The following is a 25,066-nucleotide window of genomic DNA, read 5'->3' on the forward strand; positions in this document are numbered from 1 at the left end:
ATAGATACACTGTTAGTTTACATCCAGGGTGACAACACTTACTCAAACATATGTTAGTTAGAAGGTAGTATCTGAATATCTGAAGTCATTCCGTATTTCTTATGCTCACAAAAACGGATCTAAATGATATGCCTTATTTCCTTTCCTCCCCAATACCTTGCTGGCCCAGTAAGCAGGTGGTATTATAAGTTCTGATGTGTGATACGAACTGAAACATAGGACTAAATTCACAAGCAGAAAATAAGTGTTTATAACGTATCTTAGAAGAAATGTAGATCAATCAATGCCACAAGCACATTGGTATCGGATTCTACTATTGTTTATTATACACATTTACACTTCACAAATACAAAAATTAAAAATAAAAGTAAAAATAAAAATCTGTACACTTCACATTACAGTACGTACTAGCCACTGATTTGCTAGCTAATATGAGAACACTAATGGGGCCCCAATACAGCCACCCTACAACAGGCAGTGGAGCTCCCATCTTGTTCTTGATTATACATTCAAGGATGACACTTCTTCATACAGACAGGCAAGTCTGCCCTGTCTACAGCCGATTCATCCTCTGCATCAGGAAGGTTCTTGCTTCGATCTCCTATATCAAAATGACAAGAGGAGGCTGTCTCCGGTCTTCTGCCACCTGCATCATTTTTTCATCTTCATATCTGCTTCGATGGCACAACGCCGTCCTCTGGTCCCCCCATCCTGGTCAAGATGCAAAGGAAAAAGGAAAAAAATGTATTAGCATGCCCCAAATAAGAAAAAAATGCCCAAGGGGGTTGTCTGCCATATATGTTACCAGAAATGGTTCTGCCCACAGTTTGTCAGCATTGTGCTCTTTGCTAAAACACTGGGGACTACCTTATGAAACTGATGGTGGGCTGTGTGTCAACTCCAAAACAATCCATCTCATAACATCTGTGGGGGACTCTTGGCAATAATATGGAATGTGGCTTGTTCCGAGTTATTCTTCCAGTGGGCAGAAGGGATGCTGCTAACGTACCTTATCAGCTGCTGCTCTTTAGAGGGGCCTCTCTCTTCCACGTCCGTGGCCCTGGCACTATCTCCCTAGCATCTCCTCACAGCGTCTGTCCACGAACGTAGGGCAACCAGAGAGCTTATTTTCATCTGCTGCCCTCTCCTTCTGGCTGTCTCTCCTCATATGCTTCTCTGTCTTTCATAGATAAACATTGGAGAACAATCCCAAACCTGATTCATGTGGATGGAATCAATAGACTCCTTAACGTCAGGCCATAGCTACTTGTACATCCATAGAAAGAACAGACAAACCACTACAATTTAGTTTTCTTGAGAAGGTCTATCACACAATTTGAAGAGAATTTGGCAACAGGAAAAGGAGATTAAAGTAATGACACAAAATATTGTGAACATTGTGTAAGAAACATCAGCACAAAATTTAGTTTAATCGTATTTATTAAAATATTTATATGCCACCCTGTACAAGAACAGATCATGTGGTTTGATCTCGCCTTACAAGAGGTGAAGGAACGGGTGCAACTGGCGCACAAGTTTAAATTGTACAAAGGCCCTCCTGGCCACAGCTGATACCTGAGCCTCCAGGTTCAATGGCAACATGGAGGCCCAGGTATGGCTATGGCCAGGAGGGCCTTTGCACAATTAAAGCTTGTGCGCCAATTGCACCCATTCCTTCAGAAACCAGATCTGGCCAAGGTGGTACATGCTTTAGTTATATCCTGCCTGGATTACTATAACATGCTCTACATGGGGCTACCTCTGAAGAGTGCTTGGAAACTTCAGCTGGTCCAAAGAGCTACAGTCAGGTTGCTCCCTAGGGCTGGCTACAGGTAGCGAACAAACCCCCATTGTGGCAGCTTCACTGGCTGCCAGGCCATTTTCAGGCACAATTCAAAGTGGTTATGACCTTTAAAGCCCTAGAGCAGTGGTTCTCAACCTATGGGTCCCCAGATGTTTTGGCCTTCAGCTTCCAGAGATCCTAACAGCTGGTAAACTGGCTGGGATTTCTGGGAGTTGTAGGGCAAAACACCTGGGGACCCACAGGTTGAGAACCCTTGCCCTAGACAGTTCAGGTCCAGGTTATTTTGGCAGACCACATCCCCTGCCCGGGTCCTGAGATCTTCAGGAGAGGCCCTTCTCTTGGTCCCACCGCCATCCCAAGCTCAGTTGGTGGGAATGAAAAAGTGGGCCTTCCTTCTTGATGGCTGCCCCTCTACTCTGGAATTCCCTATCCAGGGAAGCCAGAATGGCCCCTTCCCTGTTGTCCTTCCGGCAGCAGACTAAAACCTTTTTATTTAGACAGGTGAATGTTTTTAAGATAAATTCAGAGGGTGCTGTGGTTTTAATGTTTTTTAACTGGGAATTTTAAAATACTGTTTATATTTAATTCTGTTTTAATGTTCGTATATTTGTATATTTTAAATGCGTCCCCTGGGCAACGTCCTTGCAGACGGCCAATTCTCTAACACCAGAAGAGACTTGCAGTTTCTCAAGTCACTCCTGACACAAAAATCAAAACAAAACAAAAACCTGAACCTGTTGATTGGAGATTCTAGAAATTGCAGTCTAAAAAGTTATTTTTCAAAACAATGTCCATATGTATGCTTAGTCCTGCATAGGCACAGAAAATAACAACATGGAATGCCACCTATCAAGTATACTGTTAGAGTCAAGGAGACCCTGAATCCTCTATGTGTATATGTAGATGATAAAGTATGCTGTCAAACAAACAAAATATGTGACAAGACCCACTTTCTCAGCATAACTCAATACAGTGGAGCACAAAGACATAGGATTGTTTCTTAGTGTTTCTTTAACTTTGAACTATACTATGAAAGGTCTCTGAGATTAAATGAGATGACAAAATCTGTCATAAGGCACAGTTCACTTCATCAGATTCATGGAGTGAAGCCTCAGTAGGCAGAGCTATACACAACTGGGGGAAGGGGAAAGCATTTCATGAAGTCTCATTGTGCAGAACTTGTAGCTAATACTGTACAACCAGGGATATTAAGTACTTACGAAGAGAGAAAGGAGAAAGGCCGGAGAGCCCATAGGAACACTGTCCTGTTAAAAAATAATTGAAGGTTGAGATTTATCATAAATATGTCTGATGTCTAACTCAATCAACACCCAGAGTTCAATCCCATCCCAAAAAGGGACCTTTTTAAACCACAGATACACTGAAGTACTGCAAAAACAATCACATTCTAGGGGTTATTAATCTGTCTGTAGAGAGAGCTCCAATATAATAGAGGGTGCAATCCTATGGACATTTCTCTTAGAGTTACTCTCAGGAAATACAATGTACTCGAGTCTGAATAAATGTGCTTAAAACTGTGTCGGAAATTCCTTTCAGGCATAAACTGGATATGGCCAGTATCAAGTAATGATACCATTACAGTCTTATAATTTAAACACCAACTAATATTCTGCAGTTGGGCTCAGTGCCTGTGAGAGAACTCCTTTGGTTTTGTGTTTGCAGAACATAACATTCTTTCATTTCATCTGACTCTAAAACCACCAGATTATACCTTGGAGTTGCTCTTTAGCCCAGTGAATCACCAGCCTCTTTTCTAATCTACAAGACACAACTGGTTTAAGAATCAAAATCATTTGTCATCTCTTTGATAGAGACTGAAGACACTGAGGCTACCACAACCACCTTGTTACCAATTCAACCAAAAGGTGTGTATAGTTTGATTTCCAAATACAACTTCCAAATGAAGGATTCCAGAGAGAAACTAAGCTCCAGTGGTGTCAAACCTTTGAGCCTCCAGGTGTTTTGGACCCCAGCTCCCAGAATTCCTGGCCATTGGACAAGCTGGTTGGGGATTCTGGGAGTTGGAAGCCTAAACATCTGGTGGGTCACAGGTTTGACGCCTTTGGGTAAATCATAAATGGGTGGATCCACGTCTTGAATGCCTTTCTTTTGTCTCCCTCAAACAAAAGCAAATGTTCACCAGTACTGGTCAGCCTTACCTTCTCTGAAGCATCTTGTTTCCTTGTGGAATCTCGTCCACGTAGGCTTTTTGCACTGATTCCAGATTCAGATGTTTGCATGATCAACTGTGTGGCTAGAAATTGCTGCAAGAGACCACATGATAGCTATTAGGAATCTCAAAATGAACACCAGGTTTAATAGTTTATAACCACAGCACTGGAGAGCAGCACTTGGGTACTGGCTTGATTGTATGCTTGCAATCCTTTTACCTGACCTTGGAAACAGGAAACCATCTAGCATAATGTTCCAGACATCCCAGCAAACAGGTTAGCAAATTCTCTGTACACAAACCAATAAAAGATGCAAGGCACCTCAAGTGGACACCATTTCCCACAAGGACTCCACACCTTTTATGCCAAATCAGAGAGAAATGCTGGTCCACTGCAGATGATGCTAATACCTGGATCTGCTCCAGGACATCGCGCTGCATTTCCACAGCCATGTGGTACACATCGTGGTCTGAGCTGTTGTACATGACAGCATTCTGGAACATCAGCATGATGTCTCGCTGGAACTCGGCTGTGGTCCGGATCAGTCCATTCTCAATATTTTTTTTGATCGTTGATAAGTCCATTGGTCTGACAATACAACATCAAGAATTATCATTATCAAGGCATACATTCATTGACAAGAAATAAAAACAGATTAGTATGACCATTTGTTAAAAATATCTGTTCTACACCAGTCTACTGATATCTGATCCGATCATCCTAGTGAATTTATTATTTACAGTATTTATATTCCTCCCTTCTCATCCCAAAGGGGACTCAGGATTATAGAACATACATATGTGGCAAATATTCAATACACTGACAAGACAGACAATTGTACATAAAGGTGTATATATAGGCTTTTCCCATCTCCGGCATCTTGGAGGCCACCAGGGAGTGTGTGTGTGCTGTCACTCCATCTCTCTGCCAAAGAACATTTGTAAACTTCCTCCTGGATCAAATCGCTGGAATTTTTCTGGTGTTTCCTTATGGGTGCCTTAAAATACCTCCCCGCTTTTAAGCAGTACCTATTTATCTTATCACATTTGACTTTCAAACTGCTAGGTAAGTAGAAGCTGGGCTAAAGGCCAGAAGCTCACCCTGACCTGGGCTTCGAACTGTCAGCCTTTTGACTGACAAGATTTACTACAGCTGGTGGCTTAACTTGCTGTGCTAAAGCCTGGTCCAAATCAGCAATGCTTTTGCTTTTGTCTACAAGCTGACTGAGTACCAAGGCCTGACATGTGACAAATACCAATACAAAGTTGGTTACTAACCTCTGCACAATACTGTGGTAACCTGGAGCAATATCATCAGTCACCGGCTGCAAAAAGACATTGGCGTATCTGTAGAAAGAAAAAACACACCAGAGAGTTCTCATAAATAGCAAAAGATTGGCTGTGAAAAACCTGAGTCGAGCTAATTTCCACCCTCAAAAGCATGGTGTGTTTAATAAGCAATATTCTTTCTCTCATTTTTTTCAGAATGCTAAGGAACAAAAAAATCCACATTCCTTTGATGAACAGGAAACCAAACATTTGGTCCATATGTATATTATTTATGTACCAGGTCTACTGAACATATTTAAAGAATGCAAAAACAGCAGCAAATATAGAAAGTCAAGAAACTCAGAAATGTAGAGTGAATGACACCATAAGAAGTCTGAAATACTAACATTCTGCAAACTGTGACAAAAACGGTAATTATAATAAAAAAAATAATCAGTTCCTCTTCAGAGTTTTTAAATATGCTCAGGAAAATTGGGTATGTGTGCTGAATGATGATAGTTCTATTTTAAAGTAGCAACTTTAGATTCTCAAGATTTCAGGGAATCTGTCAGACTTTGTACTATAGAGGATCTCACGGAAATATCCAGAGGTACTGAGTTTTATTAAGTAAAAACCATACATTTAATAGATTTGTAAAAATCAACACAACATCAAATCGTCTTATTATCAGAAGTACAGAAGAAAGACATTTTTAAACAATGTCTTTAAAAAGGCACTCATCTCTCATGCAAGAGGCAGCTGCATCTTGGCTCTCTCTTGCAAAATGAGTCTTGCTACAATGTGCAATGAGTAGCTCATCTCACCTGTTTCTTTCTATACAAATGCAGACAGGACCCAGACCTCAAGGATGTTGATATTTACCTGTGGTTAGCAGCCGCTCTCCAAACCAACATAATTGCCTTTTTCCAGATCTTTTGGGCCTGAATGGCTTCCTGATCCTCACTGCAAACAGAGCTAGAAAGAGAAATGAGAGAAAGAGAGAATAGGAAAAGACATCCATAACAAAAGAATACACAGAGGTTCTTAAAGCAAGCACAAATGATATGGTCAACAAATAAAAAAGACCCCCAACTCTTTATTTTCACTTCCTTCACATTTCTCCCAGTTGTGAAAAAAAATAACTGGATTCCTTGCAGCTGGAGTCTAAACGCAAAGGTGCGCTACACAGCAAACAAGCAGTTGAAGTCCTTCAAAATTATGCAGGTTTCTGCAAATTTGCACTACCAAAACTACAAGAGTGAGGGACGCAGTAAGTCTCAACTGGCAGCATGCTCTGGGATATCTACCGAGTAGCTGGAGGTTCCCCAATACTCACAACTGTGAGGAGGCAGGGCTGCTGGGGATGGAATCGGCCAGCGTGTGAGACTGCAAAGGCGCATTATGGATACTGAAGCCATCATCGCTCTCACTCACAGGGGGTTCATTGTCCATCTCTGAGAGATACTCCTCACCCTGATCTTCCTCTTTGGGCTCCTCCAAACTGGCAGCCTCGCTGGCGCCATCCTCCTCATCCTCTTCACCCTGAGCAGCCCGAGATACAGGATTAAAAGTCCAGCCAATCATCTATACAGCCAAGATGCAGCTGCCACTAACAGCATCAGCACCAGCCTCCAAAGCTGACAGCAATGGGGAAAGCACAAGCTTCATGCACAACCGTCTGCCAAGAATGCTGTAACATGCTTGAAGAGAGTCTCCTTCCAGCTAATTCCCCCAACTGACACCAGCCTGCCTGAGGAGTTGCAGGCCTATTGTGTCTATCTGAAGTCCAATAAATGTGTGAGCCAGACAGGGCCTTTTCAGTAGTGATACTTAAGAGTGGAAGGCATGTCTGGTCTCCTCAATCTTTGTTTTGAGGGATTATAAAGGTTATTCTGTCCCATCAGGGTTCTTATTGCTACTGAGAGGTTACCCTTTTTTAAAAAAAAAATAATAAATCTATTTATTATTTTGTAGAATTCAGTAAGAACAGGCAAATCAATCCTCATCACTCAGTGCCCCAAAATTAATATAATCATACCAGTATGTCAAATACTGTTACGTAAATTCATTATCAGATCATCGATAAATGTATATGTATTTATGCAATCACGTATAAATTTATTCATCATTCTCTAATGTATATTATTAATTGCTCTAGTTCTGTAATGTATTAATATCGGCTATGCCAAAAATCCAACTGATTAATCAAAGGTCCAACATCAATGTTTGATTCTTGGTAAATTTACTGAAGAAAATGGGGGGGGGGGGGTGTGTTATAAAAATGGTTAGCAATCTTTGCAAGAACCGAGATAATCAGAATTTTAAAAATGTCCAAGGACTTTTTTTCATAAATATTTTAATAAAATATGGTTGGTTGCAGTTACAGAAAAAAATAACCAGCTGTTTCCATGTGATAATTTTTAAATGTGCACTACTAAATAGTTTTGTTCCATTTCTTTCCCTTTGATTTCTATCATGTTGTGGTAACTGCTTAAATATATGGATTTCATTAGTGCCAGATTTTGACTTGTTAGATCTTAAGTATATTCCACATTTAATGCTGAGATGCTTCCCCCCCCCCCCCCCAAAAAAAAAGCTTATTGTCAGGTAATGTGGAACTATGATGAAGAGATACATTTGAGAGCAAACAACATAGAGGAATCGTGGAATATAGTAGAGCTACAACAGAAGGACAGCAGAAAAAGATTAATGGAGTTTTTCTAGTCTCTTATTTTGGGGCACTTTATATGTATCAAAACAGCACTCTGCTCTAATTCTGACTTCCTCTGTCTGTGCATTCAAATGCAAAGAGCTAACAGCTTCTTTCATCCTGCACATATTATGTGAAGAAATATAGCATTAAATAACAAACCTTCATTTGGTTCTCAAATAAAGCTTGGGCTTCTTCCTTCATTGATTCTGGGAAATAGAAACAAAACAAGAGAAGTCTCTAAAGCCATTCTTCAGCATTAGTGTCACTCTCTGTCAACCTATTAAATGTGATCCCATCTTCCTATAAATCCAGTAAACTTACCTGAAAGCTCATATTTGTGGTGAAGATCTGCCTGTGATGAGTCTTCACTTGCACTCGGAGCATGCGAAGAGGAAGTTTCATCATCAGCAGGGAGCTAGAATGAACAGGACAAACTTTCTACACATCTCATATTAAAGGCATCAAATGCCATCAAATGCCATTAGCACTGCCAACAACAATGCTATTTTAACCCAAATGTCTGCTAACACTCTGTGGGATCTTTAAGTGCAGCATCCTCTAAAACCCTAGATCCCCCAATCTATTTGTTTTTTTAAATGCAAGCTACCCTCCAAATCTTTCAAAATTGCCTAAAAGTCTATCAATGTATCTCTAGCCTCTCTGGTAGCCTCTCTAGCTTCCCAGTCAAAAAAGGAGGAAGAAAAATGCCCTCAAGTCAATCAATCAATCAATCAATCAGTCATGTCACTTCAGGTAAACTGAAACCTGTTGCTGTGGCCTGGCAGGCAGACACAAAGAGAAAAAAATGATCCCTGCCCAGGGATCTGGGGGGCATTTTCACTGCGTTTTTAGGTTGAAAAGCCTTTTCTTCAAACAGGATGTGACCAGAAGTCACTTTTAGTTAACTTCCATTTTTAAAAAAAGCCTTAAAGAGAATAAATATAGTACAAAATTTGTCCAAAAATGAAAACTGCACTAAGTACTAAAATCATTTTCAAACTGTGGGTCTCTTGTCACACTTTCACATTTTCCTCCCTCACCTTATCTTCCAGCCACATTTACCTCTGTCTTCACTGTTCCATGATCCATTTCATCCTTTGATGATTCCATCTCCAGTTCAGAGCCCTCCAGGCCAGCAACCGCTCCCTCTTCATCTTCAGAGATCTGTCCCCTCAACTCAGTGGCTTCACTTGCTCTGGCTCCTACTGCAGAGGTTTCCTCGGAGCCCAAATGAATCTGTCCCTGCTCCGGAGGCTCGTTTTTTATTTCTGCTCCCAGGTCTCCCATGTTCATCAGGTCCCGGATGCTCTTGGCCTCTGGTTCCTCACAATCTGACCTCTCCTGCTTTACCGTCACAGGCATTGGGGGGATCTGGCTCTGCTTCTCACGCTCTGCCTGGAGGGGATGCTCCCGCTGGAGAGGATGCTCCCAGGGCCCAGTCAGTGACTGAGGGTCCTCAATCTCTTCGCAGAAAGACAAAGCAGCCTCCACTGCTGCTACATCCAGGACTTCAGGATGGTCATCCACCTTCATCAACAATGGTATAAAGAAGAAAAGGCTACTCTGATTAATGAGAAAGATGGAAAGCCTTTCCCACAGAGTCAACAAAAACCACACTCTTCGTCTTAGAGACCTAGATGCAGAAAACAGGAGCGTGGATGAAAACATTTTTCAGTATCACTATTTCTCAATGCAAGATCCATTAATGGTGACAGCATACAGTTTAGGGATTTGAGGAAGAATTGAATAAACATGAAGCTTCTTTTTGGAAGACATGATAACCTCACTTTATATAAATATATCCAGGACAGTTAAGAAAAAGCAATTTTACTCTCTGTACAGGAATATATTTCTGGCTTCCCCTTTCTGCACTTTGCTTCTTTACATATCTGTTTCTCAGGATATTTTGAGGCTGTCATCCATATAGACCAAAACTCCTGTCTATACTTCAAATCTAACACTAATTAGATTTGAATCCAATTATGACTACAAGAGCAAGTCATGACAAGTTACTTAGGAGAAACACATATCAAATATCACGAATATCCTGATCACTGTTGCAAATTAGAGTTCTAAAGTGAATTAAAGAAGCATGCGATAAATGAATTTAATGAACACGCACAAATAAAAAGGTAAAACTCCACCATGGCAAAACATCACTTGAATATCTCTAGTCATTTATTACATAGACTAAAGGGTGTTTTTTTTTTAAAAAAAAATAACAATGGCTATAAGCATACCCGAAAGGGCTTGGAGAACAAGCCTTATGAGGAGCAGCTTAAAGAGCTGGGCATGTTTAGCCTGCAAAAGAAAAGGCTGAGAGGAGACATGAGGGCCATGTATAAATATGTGAGGGGAAGTCATAGGGAGGAGGGAGCAAAATTGTTTCCTGCTGCCCTGCAAACTAGGACATGGAACAATGGGTTCAAACTACAGGAAAGGAGATTCCACCTGAACATGGGTAAGAACTTTCTAACTGTGAGAGCTGTTCAGCAGTGGAACTCTCTGCCCCGGAGTGTGGTGGAGGCTCTTTCTTTGGAGGCTTTTAAACAGAGGCTGGGTAGCAATCTGTTGGGGGTGTTTTGAATGCAATTTTCCTGCTTCTTGGCAGGGGTTGGACTGGATGGCCCATGAGGTCTCTTCCAACTCTATGATTCTATGAAACCAAAATGTATTTCTAAAATCTAATAAACCCTTGCCTGTCTCAATCATTGAAATTTAGCCCAAGTACAAAGTTCTTACAATGTTTTCAAGAGAAGTTTAGACTCTCTCTCAAGGAGGATTCTTTTTATTAGATGGGCAGTTTTGAAGAATACCTCTTTTTACACCTGCCATGTGGAGCATCCCCCAAACTCCCTGTAAAAGGCAATGGGCACCCTGCTTGGAAAGCATGTATGGGACTGCAGAAACATCCAAGAGCTTTCCAAGCTCACAATAACAGAGTCAGGGAAAATAAAGGGAAACTGGGATCAGAGCCTCACACGTATTTCGTTTAGTTTTGGTAACTGTAACACACCTGGAGCGTTAAGTTTCAGTGATCTTGATGCAGGATGAGAAACTAAGCAGGAAGAAATGCCTTCAAAATTGCAGGAAGCAATGATTGACATCACAGGCCTCTCCAGCTCACTTACCTTATCCTCAATAATGGCTATGATGTCCCCAACAGTCTCAAAGTCCAGTTCTTCCCCGGTGTAAGAAGGCTCTTCTCCTGCATAGGAAACTGCAACATCCATCTTCTCAGCCAGATCCAGGTCTTCCTTCCCATCCATGCTGTGGTCTTTGGAAGTACCTACAGCAGCGGATGCCCCAGAGCCCAGGCAGTCTTTCTTGATGGAATCAATAATCATGGATATTTCACTACTGTCCATCGACACTGTCACAGTGTGAGGATTAGGAACGGGCTCCATGGAAACGCAGGTGCTGGGCTGACTCACTAGACAAGAGGGACAAGTCGAGTGAACGTCTGGTGGTTGTGCTGACCAGCACGGGTCAGATCAAAAATTAAAAGGAACTCCACAGCTCCCAGTAAAGACACCTGCAGGCTGGTGCCCTCTTCCAACATTCCCGTACCCCCACAATGGTTGGAGTAAAAAGGGGAACCTCCTCTTTGCTTCCTAGTCCAGCCCTGACCTTAAATCTTCCCACCTTTATCCCCGTCCTCTTTCCGTTCTCGGCTCTGGATGAAACTCAAAAGACTCCTCCTCATAACCCCAGCTTAGTCATCCCAAGATCAATCACCCCATTATGAATTTGAAATGTTCACAGTCCACATTCATACAGCCCTTTTGTACAACCTAAGAGAGAAAGTCTTCCGTAAGTTACTGAGTGACATATGAGTGCAAGGACGCACCTGTCGCTACACTTTCTGGAGTTGCAGCAGGTGGCACAGCAGCTGGTGCTTGTAACGTAGGGACCATGACTATAGTTGCCTGAGACACGGGCTCTACGGGGGGTGGCAGGAGTTTGGCTGAAGGTTCACTGGCAACAGCAGAAAAGGAAGCAAGCGATGTGGTGAATTGTGTTGGACCAGCTTCTAAAAGGCGGGAAAGAGTAGGAGCACCTAACAAAGCATGAAGAGGGGAAAGGCACATTAGCTAAGAAGCAACAGCTACAGAAGACTACTCAGCAAGCAATTCCAGGGCTCCTTCCAGCACAACCAGTTACAGAACCAGGAACAGGCAGCTATCCTGTGGCAATTCCTTAGCAAAGCCCAGGAGTACATACAAAGCAAGGAAATAGTGTCCTTTTAAATGATGGTTGATACTAATGTCAAACAAAAATAAAAGCTCAAAGTCTGGACCAAGAAAATCCATACCAGCCACATTTTTACACACTAAACACATGCAGCATGTTTACATAGCTTTCCCTGAATATGGAAAACTAAATCCAATTTTCAACTTTCAGAGACTTGTAGAATTCACAGTATTTTGATAGATAACTCATATGGGGGAAGGAAAGAGGGGAATGTGTAGGCCAAGTGCATGGAGGGCTGATTCAAGGGAGAACTGGTAATTAAGACCAGTGAAGCCTCTGGCCCTGGATACCCTGCCTAAGTCTTTTGCTGGTTCCCAGGCCTCCTATCAACATGGGCCCCTACCTCTGCTCATTTCTCATAACATTATAGTTGGGAATTATATGTTTAATTTTCAAAAATATTCAGGAGGTCAAATTCTCCATCATAGTTGAGATTATATGCCTCTTTGTGATCAACTAGGTGAAATCTAACACAGAACTCTAAAGAGAGGGTTGTCTATACACCTTGCTAGAAATGTCCACATTTTCCTCTTGTGGGTTTCAACATCCATATAATACAAAGATTTTTTTTCCTCCATCTAACACTTCTGCAACATGGACTTTCGTCAGCTATTGTATTGTTTCAAGCTTGCTTTAGAAAACAAAATGTAAACTGCATTCTCAAAATAAATAAATGTGAACAGTATCTAATTTTGTTTGCAGGACACAATTAGAAAATTATACACCATTTCTAACTCGATATGTTGGCAGAACAAAAAGAAATTACCTAAACACAGACAAAATAGCAGATAAATGAGAATTAGTAAGAAGAAAATTCCAAAAACAAAAACTATAAACAGAAAAGGGCTGAAGAGAAGCTATGGTTTAACTACGAAATATTTAAAGAAACATAGAAGGTATAAGATAGAACATACAACTGAAAGTGAGATGAAGGGAAAGGAGAAATAAGTAAAGGGAATGATTTAAAAGATACAAAGCGCTGAAGCTCTCAAATAAATGCACACCAAGGTCTGACTACAAGCTTTGCCAATCACACAAATCATCTGGTCCTTTATGTTTCCGGCTTTCAAATGATCAATTTAAAAAAAAAAACTTACCTGAAGCAGCAGGGGATGCAGGAACAGTAGTAGGAGCTGACGGCATCTCTCCACCATGCAAAACCGGAAGGACTCCTCCAACCTCTAGGAGGATACCAGAGCTGCTTGCATGACCAGAAACAACCGACATGTCACTCTCGCCCACCTGCCAAAGGACATAGGTAGACTAAAATCCAGTGTATGACAAGGTCTCATATCTATACTCTGTTGCAATATGCTGCATTTAATAAACCTGTTCCAGGCTCCCCTCTGGCTGCTACCTCATGACATTAAAAAATATATATACCAGCATCAGAGATGGAGATCATCAAGCACAGATGCACAAAAAATAAAACACCAAAACAAAACCTAGAACTCCCTCATTCCCATCAAGCAGCATTCTATGCCTCTCATACCAATCTGTATTGGCGTGACAAAGTTTGATAAAATGCTCAGAAGGCAACTTGATTTAAAACAGGAGGGAGACTTTCACTGATGGAATTAACCACTGATGGAATTAAAAGTAAGACAAAAACAGGAGAAGGTATACATGTATACCTCAAAAAACCAGAATATATGAGGAGAGCAGAGGTAATGTAAAGAAAACAGATTCCCCTGAATCAGCAAAACAATAATCCACAGTCACAATAATGAAGCAATCACAAGCATACACTTGTTCCAACAACTTGTAAAAGGTACAATAAACAATAATCAGTATTGTGAATATAACAAGCTTATGTTTCATTGTATACTCTTGTTTGTTGTACCTTTTACAAGTTATTGGAACAAGTATATGCTCGTGAGAGCAGAGGTAAGTAAGCAAGATGGGGATCTTGAAGGAAGCACTAGATATATTGCAGACAGTAACAGCAGAAACATTCCCACACTTGAAAGTTTTGCATCCCCATACAGAGATTTTCTTCTTCCTCCCAAATTGGTATCTCATGCCAAATAGATAGGATGAAGGAAGACAGAGCATTGTTGGTCTTTAGAGATCCTGTCATACACAGTTAAGCAAATGTGCTCTTGCTATATGAAGGCATACAAACATGATATAACAGTATTAATTGCTGTGCAATTGTGGAGACTTCCATAGCACTATGACACTGTTTGCATATTTGCACTAGCACAGATATAATTTTAGCATAATAGATTCATAAAATACAGAACCCCCCCCCCCAACACACACTTTATATAACTTGGTTATTTTCTCCTCCTTAGTGCTCTTTGGTGCTCTTTTGTAGCACTAATACTGACAGAATATGTTTAAAACATTTTGTGGTATTTTTTCCATTCCCTGGGGTAGTGTACAACACATCCACCGTTCAATTGAGCTCCAAACATATAAAAAATGGACCAAATGAGAGATATGGTAGCACCGTATGCTGAAGCATCACTCACTATTTGTGTTCCTCTTGAACAAAAAAGCCATGGGAGCGAAATGTTACAGCAGGAAGCAAATACTATACATGCACAAATATTTTCTAAAAATCCCAAATCACAAAAACCCTATCAAAAACAGCCTTAACCTGGTGCCCTCCAGATTTGCCAAGACAACCACCACCAATATACTCTACCATAATCGACAACATAACCAGTGCTATGGTCCAGCACGTCTGGAGGACATCAGATAAGAAAAGGAAGTTCAGGAACAATGGATTATAAACACAAAGGGCCCTTCCAGACAGGCCCTATATCCTAGGATCTGATCTCAGGTTTTCTGCTTTAAACCAGATTATATGAGTCCACACTGCCAGATAGTCTGGGATAAACAGAAAACCTGGAATCAGATCCTGGGATCTAGGGCCTGTCTGGAAGGGTTCTTAGAATCCCAGCCAAGCACTAAATGCATTTCTATATTAAAACATCAACCTTTTCTAACTGTTGCACAATACAATGGTTACCATGAAACCTCTCTTCAAATCATAACACAGCCATGAACTCTATGTGTTGCATTTGGACCTTCTCACAGTGACACCAGAGGCCCTCCAAGTGGTCAGTTTCTGGTCAAAGGACATTTAGCATAATGCCAAATTCTTTTTTTTTAAAAAAAGCTTTGTGTTTTTAATGCATTTTAATTGTACCCTCAACTCGCTCCTGACACGATAAATAAATAAATTAGGAAATACACTATCTATTTTTCCCAACTCTTATGTGGTTAATAAATAATATTTCTGGATTACTGAGATGATGTATGCGAAGCACTTTTGTGCATCTTGGAAAGTGTTCTATGTATACATTTATGTGTATATGGCTGCCATGTGTTATTTGGGCTCCTACATCCTCTGTAAACCTTCTCCTTTAAAGAGGTTTGTGTCTTTTGTGGTGAAAGTCAGTCACAGAGATTCACCAGGACAATTGCATATATAAAGCAGGGTACTCCATACCAGCCTGGGGCTCGTGGGCAGGAGGCTGCCCTTCTTCAGCAGCTCTGAAAGCAGAGGAGAAGGAGGCGGAGTTGCTTTCTGTCCTAGCATCTTTTTCTGGGCTGAATCATCTGTGACTGGGGTCATGGGGGCATCCAGGGAGGTGGAGCCCAAAGGGGTGTCAGGGATCCCAATGAAGGAGGCAACTGGGGTGCTGGGCAATGTCCCTGGAGTTACCTGAGAAAGAGAAAAACCACACTGTTCAAAGCCACATCCTCGCCATCTTAACAAGACCCACCGACTTCTCCCAACAGGGCCAGTCACTCAGCGCACCCCAAGCACCTCCTCCATCACTCCTGCTCCCCTCAAACCTTTGTGTGTCTCCTCCCTATTCCTATGCTAGACATTATCACTGAAGCATGTTCCATATCTTTGTCACACAGGACAAAGCAAACTTGATTCTCTGGACAAGGCTGCCCAGAAACCATTTGATTACAGAAGGCAAAAGAGAGTGGGGAGAAGGCAGAAGTCTAGAGAATAGCAGGAAACACTGAACAGTCTCTCATGCCTGCTGAATCCTTACCCCTGGACTAGTCTCTTCGACACTGGGTTGAGACAAGTCCCCGAGACCGTAGTCTGCTCCTGGTGAAGTAGAACCTGCTGGAGAGCGAACCATCATTCCAGGCAGTCTTCGTGATGTGGTTTTAACTGCTTGACGAGCTGGAGGGGAACAGGTAGAATGTTACATTTCAAATGTTTTTGTTCAAAAGCCTCCTCTGCAGTTTCTGCCACCAAAGTCTGTAGCAAGTTCTTCCACACAATAGCTCTAAGAAGCAACTTTCTGACTGATTTTTTAAAAAAACGGAGGAGTATTTCTGGTATTCCGTCTTGGTTCAAAATCCAGACAAGGGCTTCTGCATTACAATTTGTCTTGCAATCTATTTTTTAAAGAGCCACAGGGAGCTCTAAAAACTGCATGCAACTTCTCAGAGAAGAAGCCAAGGAAGATGAAAGTATGCAAATGCTTCTATATATTAAATGTTTCTATATCATCATCTGTAAGAACATTGTTTTTTGGCCCAAGGTGGGACACAGGTAGCTAGTAAACTGAAAAAATGTAGTATAATTAAAATATACAACACATCAACACTAAACTTTAATTAAACTAATGACAATAATAAAACAATTAAAACCTACACCAAAAATGAACAGTTTGCTTGGAGAGGCAAGACCAACCCCTGGTTTTGTTTAGACTACTGCATTGCACTCTATGCAGGGCTGACTTTGAAAAGTGTTTGGAAACTACAGCTAGTGCAAAACACACCAGCTAGACTGGTGTCAGTTGTACATTTTACATGTCTTGCAAAAACTACACTGGCTTCCAAACGCAATTTAAGGTGCTGGTGTTGGCTTACAAAGCCTTATATAACTTGGAACCAGGGTATCTGAAAGATTACCTCCTCCCATAGGGCCCTACCAGGAACTGATTTAACTGTTTAAAACTGGACTCTAGGTTTGTTTTTAGATTGCTTTCAGAAGTTTTCAAATACTTTAATTGGCCTTTAAAAATGTTTTTTATCTCCATATCTTGAATTGTTCTTGGATTTTCTCCTCACCTTGAGATACAATACAAAAGTGCTTTAAATGAATAAAAATGATGTGCAGCTAAAACAATTTAAGAGTAGTAAAGCACCTTCTTAAAAGCCCTCTCCTTAAAAGCCTTCACTTCTAGAAATTTGTCAAAGTAAAAATATATTCGGAACGATAGCAAAGAGGGAGCCAATATAATCTTTCGAGGAAGGTGTTGGGAGAAACTGGGGCAGCCACTGAGAAGGAGGTCCCATCTTGCATTCCTGTCCACAGCACCTGTAAAGATAGTGGGTCTGAAAGAAGACCCTGTTTGGATGATCTCAGAGTACATGCAAACTCATAGAATGAGGAATGATTTGTCAGATAGCTTTGGACCTAAGATGGATAGGCAACTAAATCCTAATGGAAATTGAATTCCCATAACTCTTATACTTATTCTAAATGTTTTGTGTTCAGGAGTTTGATTCTATTTGAGAAAGCCCTGATTTTCAACTAACCCTGATAAGCAGCATCTGTAGCTTTCTTCTTCATCTCTGCCTCTTCCTCTTCCATTCTCTTCTTCCTGGAGAATTCCAAGGTAATTTAGTGTTATACAAGGTTACTGGATACAAAACTGATGTTCTTCCTACTCACATATTAGACCCTCATTATTTAAAATAATGTGAAACTCATCAAAATCAAGCCCTCAGGAGGACTTTATTTAAAACAAAACAAAAAGTAAGTCTGTCTGAACCACTTTCTAGAAGTATCTTTAAAGTCTTGCAAAATAGCCCACAACAAGTGGGGGTGCAGGAATAATAAAAAGAATGCAAAGCACTGAAAAAAATTGTGTAATTGTGCCACACTGGTCAATGACATCCCCTACTACATATAGAACTTTTCCGGATCCACAATTCCAAATTTAACCACTCCAACATGCTACGGGTGGATAAAGAAAATACAATTTTCAGAAAAAAGAGACCATAACAAAAGGAGAAGAAAAAGATAACCCACACCACAATGTCATTATATATTTCCTCCAGCCTGTGGTCCATATGCCCTGCTTGAATCAGTTCTGCATCCCTCTTCAGCTGCCTGTAAAGAAAACACAAGAGAGATTTAGTTCATTTTATTCCTATCAACCTATTCTCAAATAATCAGGACCTTCCAAAAGTGCCACATTCTAGTAAATCCGAAACCATACCTGTATTTCTCTTGAGTTTCCTTAATCAGCTTCTTCAGCTCTTCTACCCGTTCTGCCGTCATTTTCCTCACAATAACATCTTCTACAGTTTCTACCACTTCACCTTTCTCACCACGCTTTCTTCTGCACAAAAAATAGGGAAGCAATATAGGCAACCAAAACAGAAATGTTCAATCCCCTTAAATTCAGCAACTTTTATTCTGACAAATCCCAGCACACCTGTTTCTAGAAGAATTACATTTTAATGTAGACACCCTGCAATTAACCATAAACACTCTTTCAAAAACCCATACATACTTTACAACATTTCAAGTTTAATTACAGCCAAACACTTTATTTGTATCAGAGTTTGTAAGATGGTTACTTGCCTGCGCAAAACCATAAAATAAGTTCATTCTTGGCTAATCATTCTGGCTTGTTAGATCAATTGGACACTACAGAAAGAAGCCACTCCCGAGCGTATGAGAAGTCAACTATGAAAGATGCAATAATGTCTAGAAAAATGCCTGCTTATCTAAATGAGCCTATTTATCCAAAGCAAGTCCCTAACCCATTATTTGATAGGATAGTGCTCTTTAGAACTGTTTGAGAAGAAAGTTTTGGAGTACTTTTGACACTAATTTTGCAAAAACATTTTAAACCTCAGAAGATCCATCATCAGGAAAAAAGAAAAATTGTCATGCTTAGCAAGGAGTCCCATTATCAATGTAAGAAAAAACTATGGATTAGGAGAGATTAGGAGAGGTTTGAATGCAATATTCCTGCTTCTTGGCAGGGGGTTGGACTGGATGGCCCATGAGGTCTCTTCCAACTCTTTGATTCTATGATTCTATGATTATACACAATTGCTGTCAACTAGACTTGAAAAATAAGTGGTGAGCTAGGTTTTCACTACTTTAGTAAACTGTTCTGTTATTCCTTCTAAATTTGGAAATAAGCTATACTGCTGATTAGCTCTCTATTGTACATTAACTCCTGCCCTTCCTCACTCAAAGACAAAGAATGAAAAAAGTAAACATCACATGGGTTAGCATTTGAACTCACTTTGGTGTTTCTGTTGTCTCCAGAAGCTCAGAATATTGTGATGCACAATGCTAGGGAGGGAAAAGTATACAAAGTTCGCAATACAGGCAATACTAAAAAAATTGTATGCAGAGAAAGACATTTTCCACACAATAACGTTATTTCTCAAGATGTGTTGGCAACAAGTTTTGCTCTACTGAAAAGGTTTTTGGATGTGTGTGATACTGAATGCATACAGTTGGATCTTAAGAGAAAAGAGGTACACTAATGATCACATTTATAACTGGCAGAAGAAAGGAGGAAATTTGAAGAAAACCACATAGTCTTGGCAGGGATGGGATAAGTATAGTCTTCAGGCTACATGCACTCCTTGAGCCCTGATTTTCTGGCCCTCAAAGCCTCTTCTTTAAAGTTTTGACATTATTTTCAGTGATTTTTTTTTTTTATAAAAATCACACCCAAAATTCACCTAATGGATGCAAACATACCAAAAATACTGCTACCCATCCAACCTCATTTCCCCCTCAAAGACTTTGTTTTCTCTGTTTCTCCTTCAAATTGTACAAGAAGTGACACCATGTCACTTCTGACTCCTTCAGGTGGAGATGTGTCCTGTAGTGATGAGTTCAGAGGTGAAAAATTGCTCCCCTGGTCCCATCCAGTCATACACCCCACATTTAGGGCCTTGCATTCAAAACCGAAAATGGGGTTACTAAGCTTTTGGGAGGAAGTTACCATATTTCACAAACAGAAGAGAATCATCTCCCGTCATATGAGGCAATTCTACTATTAGCACCAGCAATGGCTAACTTCTACATGCCAGGATGCCTATAGGAATTAACAGAACTACAACAGACATGAATGGCTAACCCAGTTTTTCTTTCAGTATCTTCCGCTGAATTCTTGGTTATATATCTCATCATTGCACTGAAAGTTAGGGACAAACAAGCATCTTCCATATTACCTTAAATTTCTCTCAGGGGGAGATCCACATGTAGCCCTATCAGTGTAAGGAATGGAGTTCCATCTAAATTCAATTTTTCCAGTATGAAATGCAAAGGCCTTCACCTTCAGAAATTAGAACACTAACTAATAGAATTCTGGCTGCTAAAATGTGCAGTGAGATGTGCTTAGTTTAGGCATCATCCACGTTGTCATTTCAGTTTAGTACAGCAAAATTCCCAACAAATCCACCCCCACCCACCTCCAATTACGGTATTTTTTTGTCTGAACCAACATACTATACTGGGACAAAAATGTTCCATGTCATTTTTCATCAAATGATTATAAGTAGAACAGATATATTCTAATTGGCAACAGGTTGGTTGCATCAAGTGCAGGGCAAGAAAGACAATTAATTCTCCATGGGTTCATTAAACACAAGACAGTTTAAGTTTACCTATCCATTAATACTATACCAAAATTCCCACAGAATCAGAAAACACCTGTAAACACACTCAATGGAAGGGTTTTTTTATTCATATTTATTCACACGCTCAAAGTGAGTCCCAAAGACAAATATACTCCAAATATGAAACGAAAGCTTATTGACATTATCAAGGTGAAAATGAAACATCTTACTTTCTGAGAAAACCAATCAGGTGGGCGTCCTGGCTCTGCAAAAGGTTTGATAGCTCTGCTGACAGACACCCTAGAGAAAAATAAAGTAGTTGAAGATCTTTAATCCCCCTTTTTCAACAATTCAGTGGGAAAACATTTGGTCTCATGTTCAGAGTCCTGGAAACCACAAGATACACACAATAGACTTTATTTTTGCTTACTCATGCAATCCTTACCTGACCTGGTTATTTCATTTCACATGTGCATAGTTTTGAATAGCACTGAAACATGTTGAACCGCTCTTTTTTCTGGTGTAGAAACCTATTCCTACACTTTCCATGTTATTTCTGCCTCTGGTATCAAATTTTCTGTTTAAAAAGCAATATGCTGGACTACATCTACATCATTAACTGAGACAGATGAACTTCACTGGATGACCTTGGCTCAATTTTTCTCTCAGCCTAACTCACCCTTCATTAAGTCAGGATAATCACCAATCTGTCCCTACATACAATCGGAGAGAACTTGTTTTCAGGTAGCTGTATTTATCAACTGGTTTTCACCGTTTTCAACAAATTCAAAGCTAATATCACAAACAGCACTAAAATATGTAAATCTCAGCAAGTAAACATCCTCTACCTGGAATTCTGAAATCTGATATACTCCAAAATCCAAAACTGTAAAGATAGGTGGCTGATATAACAACACTTTTGTTTTCTGATCATTCATGCTACACAAACTTTGCCTTATGCACAAATTAATAATAATGTATATAAAATTATCTTCATGTTATGTGTATAAAGTGCATTTTAAACTTAAATGAATTTTGTGTTAAGACTTGGATTCCATCTCCAAGATATCACATTATGTATGCACATGCAAATACTGTATTTACTTGAATCTAACACTCACCTTTTTTGGCTAGATTACCTTGCCAAAATTAGGGTGCACATTAGATTTGCATAATAGGGTAATTTTAGTGCTGAGCCAAAGCAATAGAGGAAGCTGCTGCAGGAGCACATGGAGCTTTTTTGAGGGGTGTCATCTATAATTTAATTGTCAAAGCTCAATGCTATGTAATCCTGGAATTTGTAGTTTGATGAGGCATCAGCATTCTTTGGCAGAGAAGGCTCAAGGCTTTTAAAAACTACAGCCCCCATGATTCCATAGCACTGAACTATAGACGTTAAAGTGGATTCATTCCACAACATAGATGCACTCCACTGTTTCTTTTCCATTGCTGAGAGCTTTGGTGTTCTTATTTAATAGTTTTTACAGAAGGAATTCTAAGCAGGGAGTAACTGTAATGGGCATAGTACAAAAAGTGTGTATCTTTTGCTGCTATGCATTGCAATCGTTAGCAATTTTTTTGTTTTTAGGTGTTTGAAAATTGAGGTAAACATTAGATTCGATGGTACCTTAGACTTGAGTAAATATGGGTACATACATATTCCAAAATCTGGAAAAAAAACTTCAAATCCAACTCCCCTTCTAATCCCAAGCATTTAAGATAGGGAATGCTTGACTTGTACTTGGTAATTAAGAACTACAACAAATTAATTCAGAATTTTGTTCAAAGAACAGATAATATTGTTAATTGAAATTACAATGCCCAGGACTTAGCAGCAAGTTTTGGCAAATTACATCTCCTAGTATGAACCTGCCCAGGCCCTAAGATCTTCAGGAGAAGGCCTTCTATCAGCTCTGGCTGCCTCAACTCTGGAGCTCCCCTTCTTCCTAGAGAAACCTGATCGGCCCCTCCCTGCTGTCCTTTTGTTTTGGTGGCAGGCTAAAACCTCTCTTTTCAGGCAGGTTTTTAAAGAACATTTTAAAGGCCAATCCTTGGGCGGGGGTGGGGTGGGGCAACTAGCCCCTAGGTATTTTAATAGATTTTAGTTATTTAAATTTATAGCGATTCTATGTTCAAGACTACTTTAATATTTATATGTTGTAGACTTTAAACTGCATTGCCTCAATTAAGGAACGTTAGCTATAAATAATAACAACAATAATCAGCATGCATCTCATACCAGTTCTGGTCCCCACTTCGCATGACAGAGGAGGCCAAGCACAGTTTCTCCCGGATGGACCATGGCTCTGTGGGCCCGACATTCAGCAACTTGTGCTCTGGAAGTCAGAGAGAGAAAGAGAAGAGATAAACACTGCAATGTTGCAACCTGCCCACAGATCCTTTTGTGACAGCACCTCAAAATAAACCTAACTTTGTCCGTGCAGCCGCCAATCTCAATCAATACTCCTATTTAAGTAAGCCTCAAGAGCAGCATGGGCAAACTTGGGCCCTTCAGGTGTTTTGGACTTCAACTCCCAAAACACTTGGAGGGCCCAAGTTTGCCCATGCCTGTTCAAGAGACTGCAGTAGTAGTATGCTGCTAGGTTATAGTTCTCAGCCCTATGAATGCCCTGAAAAGGTGTGTGGCAGCAGATATGTTGTTTTAAAAAAGCAATGCTTTTCATGAGAACCACCACTCCTCTTAATGTCCTCCACTCCCCCCCCCCCCCAGCAATAGCAAGGGAATCCCCTCTGGGCAGCTAAACCAGGAAATTCCAATTGGATAGCCCCCCATGAAGGTCTTCCTCCAGGGGCAAACCAAAAATGAGCAACTTGGAAGTCCCTAAACAGACTCAGAAGTGGACTGTGCAGATCAAAAGACAACCTGGCAAAATGGTTGTCAGTCGCACAAGGTGGAAGAATCTGCGACTGCGGAGCAGAACAAAAGACTCTGCAGCTGTATGTGTGCCCACAATGCCCTGCTTCATGCACAGAGAAAGAACTGTTTAAAGCTAGACAATGCTGGGTTGCTGTGAGTTTTTTGGCCTATATGGCCATGTTCCAGATGCATTCTCTCCTGATGTTTCACCCACATTTATGGCAGGCATCCTCAGAGGTTGTGAGGTCTGTTGGAAACTAGGCAAGTGGAGTTTATATACTTATGGCATGTCCAGAGTGGGAGGCTGGCCATTCCAAAGCCAGACTCTCAAGCTGCAAGGAAATTAAAATGTGAATTAAGGTAGCCAATTACAACATTTACACCTGCCTCAAGCAGACAAGAGTTCCACATAAATCCCACTTGCCTAGTTTCGAACAGACCTTACAACCTCTGAGGATGCCTGCCATAGATGTGTGCAAAACGTCAGAATGCTTCTGGAACATGACCATACAGCCTGGAAAACTCACAGCAAACCAGCGATTCTAGCCATGAAAGCCTTTGACAACACAATGTGGTCGCTGTTGCCCTTTTTTGGCCAAAAATTATTTAGCTGGTTGTGTTCCCTCTATTTTATCAGTTTTATAATTTATTTATGCAATTCTTTTGACACATTTTTTTCTGTGTCAGGAGCAACTTGAGGAGCCCTCAGTGGTGCAAAGGGTTGAACCCTTGTGCCGGCAGGGCTGAAGGTTTGAATCCGAGGAGAGCGCGGATGAGCTACCCCTGTCAGCTCCAGCTCCCCATGCAGGGACATGAGAGAAGCCTCCCACAAGGATTGCGAAACATCAAAACATCAGGGCATCATCTTTGCAGACAGCCAATCCACCAGAAGGGGCTTGCAGAAGCGACACGAAATAAATAAGAAGATATGTTTTTCCCTACATGGAGGAAAGGGGGGGGGGGGGGGGGAAGCCTGGTAAATGTGTTGTCGAAGGGTTTCATGGCCGGAATCATGGGTCGCTGTAAGTTTTTCGGGCTGTATGCCCATGTCCCAGAATCATTCACTCCTGACGTTTCGCCTCTCACAACCTCTGAGGATGCCTGCCATAGAGGCAGGCGAAACGTCAGGAGAGAATGCTTCTGCAACATGGCCATACAGCCCGAAAAACTTACAGCAACCCAAGACCTGGTAATTTTATGGAAGCTGTTAAAAAAACGCAGGCACCCTGTCACCCGCCGCCCGCTCGCCTTATTTCCTTCCTCCACCCTCTCCTCAAAAGACAGACCCCCACTCACTACCCGTCCCGGCGGCCATCTTTCCGACGCACGCCCGGTGCGTGCCGGGAAAGGGGCCGCGAGCTATGCCAT

General features: G+C 40.9%; 1 protein-coding gene across 6 annotated transcripts; it reads right to left on the minus strand.

The window, feature by feature from the left end:
• Positions 1–303: 303 nt before the first annotated feature.
• Positions 304–25,064, minus strand: BRD8 (bromodomain containing 8). 6 transcript variants are annotated; one of them, XM_060765680.2, is made up of 22 exons: positions 24,995–25,064; positions 23,060–23,156; positions 21,051–21,120; positions 19,491–19,540; positions 18,447–18,569; positions 18,257–18,337; positions 17,761–17,825; positions 16,257–16,393; positions 15,695–15,910; positions 13,329–13,473; positions 11,828–12,037; positions 11,109–11,410; positions 9,040–9,504; positions 8,299–8,392; positions 8,137–8,183; positions 6,601–6,806; positions 6,147–6,239; positions 5,274–5,342; positions 4,407–4,584; positions 3,985–4,089; positions 3,025–3,069; positions 304–711 (listed from the first exon to the last, which is right to left on the minus strand). In XM_060765680.2, exons 1-22 carry the CDS (start codon positions 25,011–25,013, stop codon positions 652–654), a joined length of 2,877 nt encoding a protein of 958 aa, XP_060621663.2. In that variant the 5' UTR covers positions 25,014–25,064; the 3' UTR covers positions 304–651. The 6 variants fall into 6 exon arrangements, with proteins under 6 accessions (XP_060621663.2, XP_060621665.2, XP_060621662.2 ...); XM_060765682.2 differs by having other exon boundaries at positions 24,998–25,058; XM_060765679.2 differs by having other exon boundaries at positions 24,985–25,009.
• Positions 25,065–25,066: the final 2 nt, after the last annotated feature.

Source organism: Anolis sagrei, chromosome 2 (genome assembly GCF_037176765.1).
Source record: "Anolis sagrei isolate rAnoSag1 chromosome 2, rAnoSag1.mat, whole genome shotgun sequence".
Lineage (NCBI taxonomy): Eukaryota > Metazoa > Chordata > Lepidosauria > Squamata > Dactyloidae > Anolis > Anolis sagrei.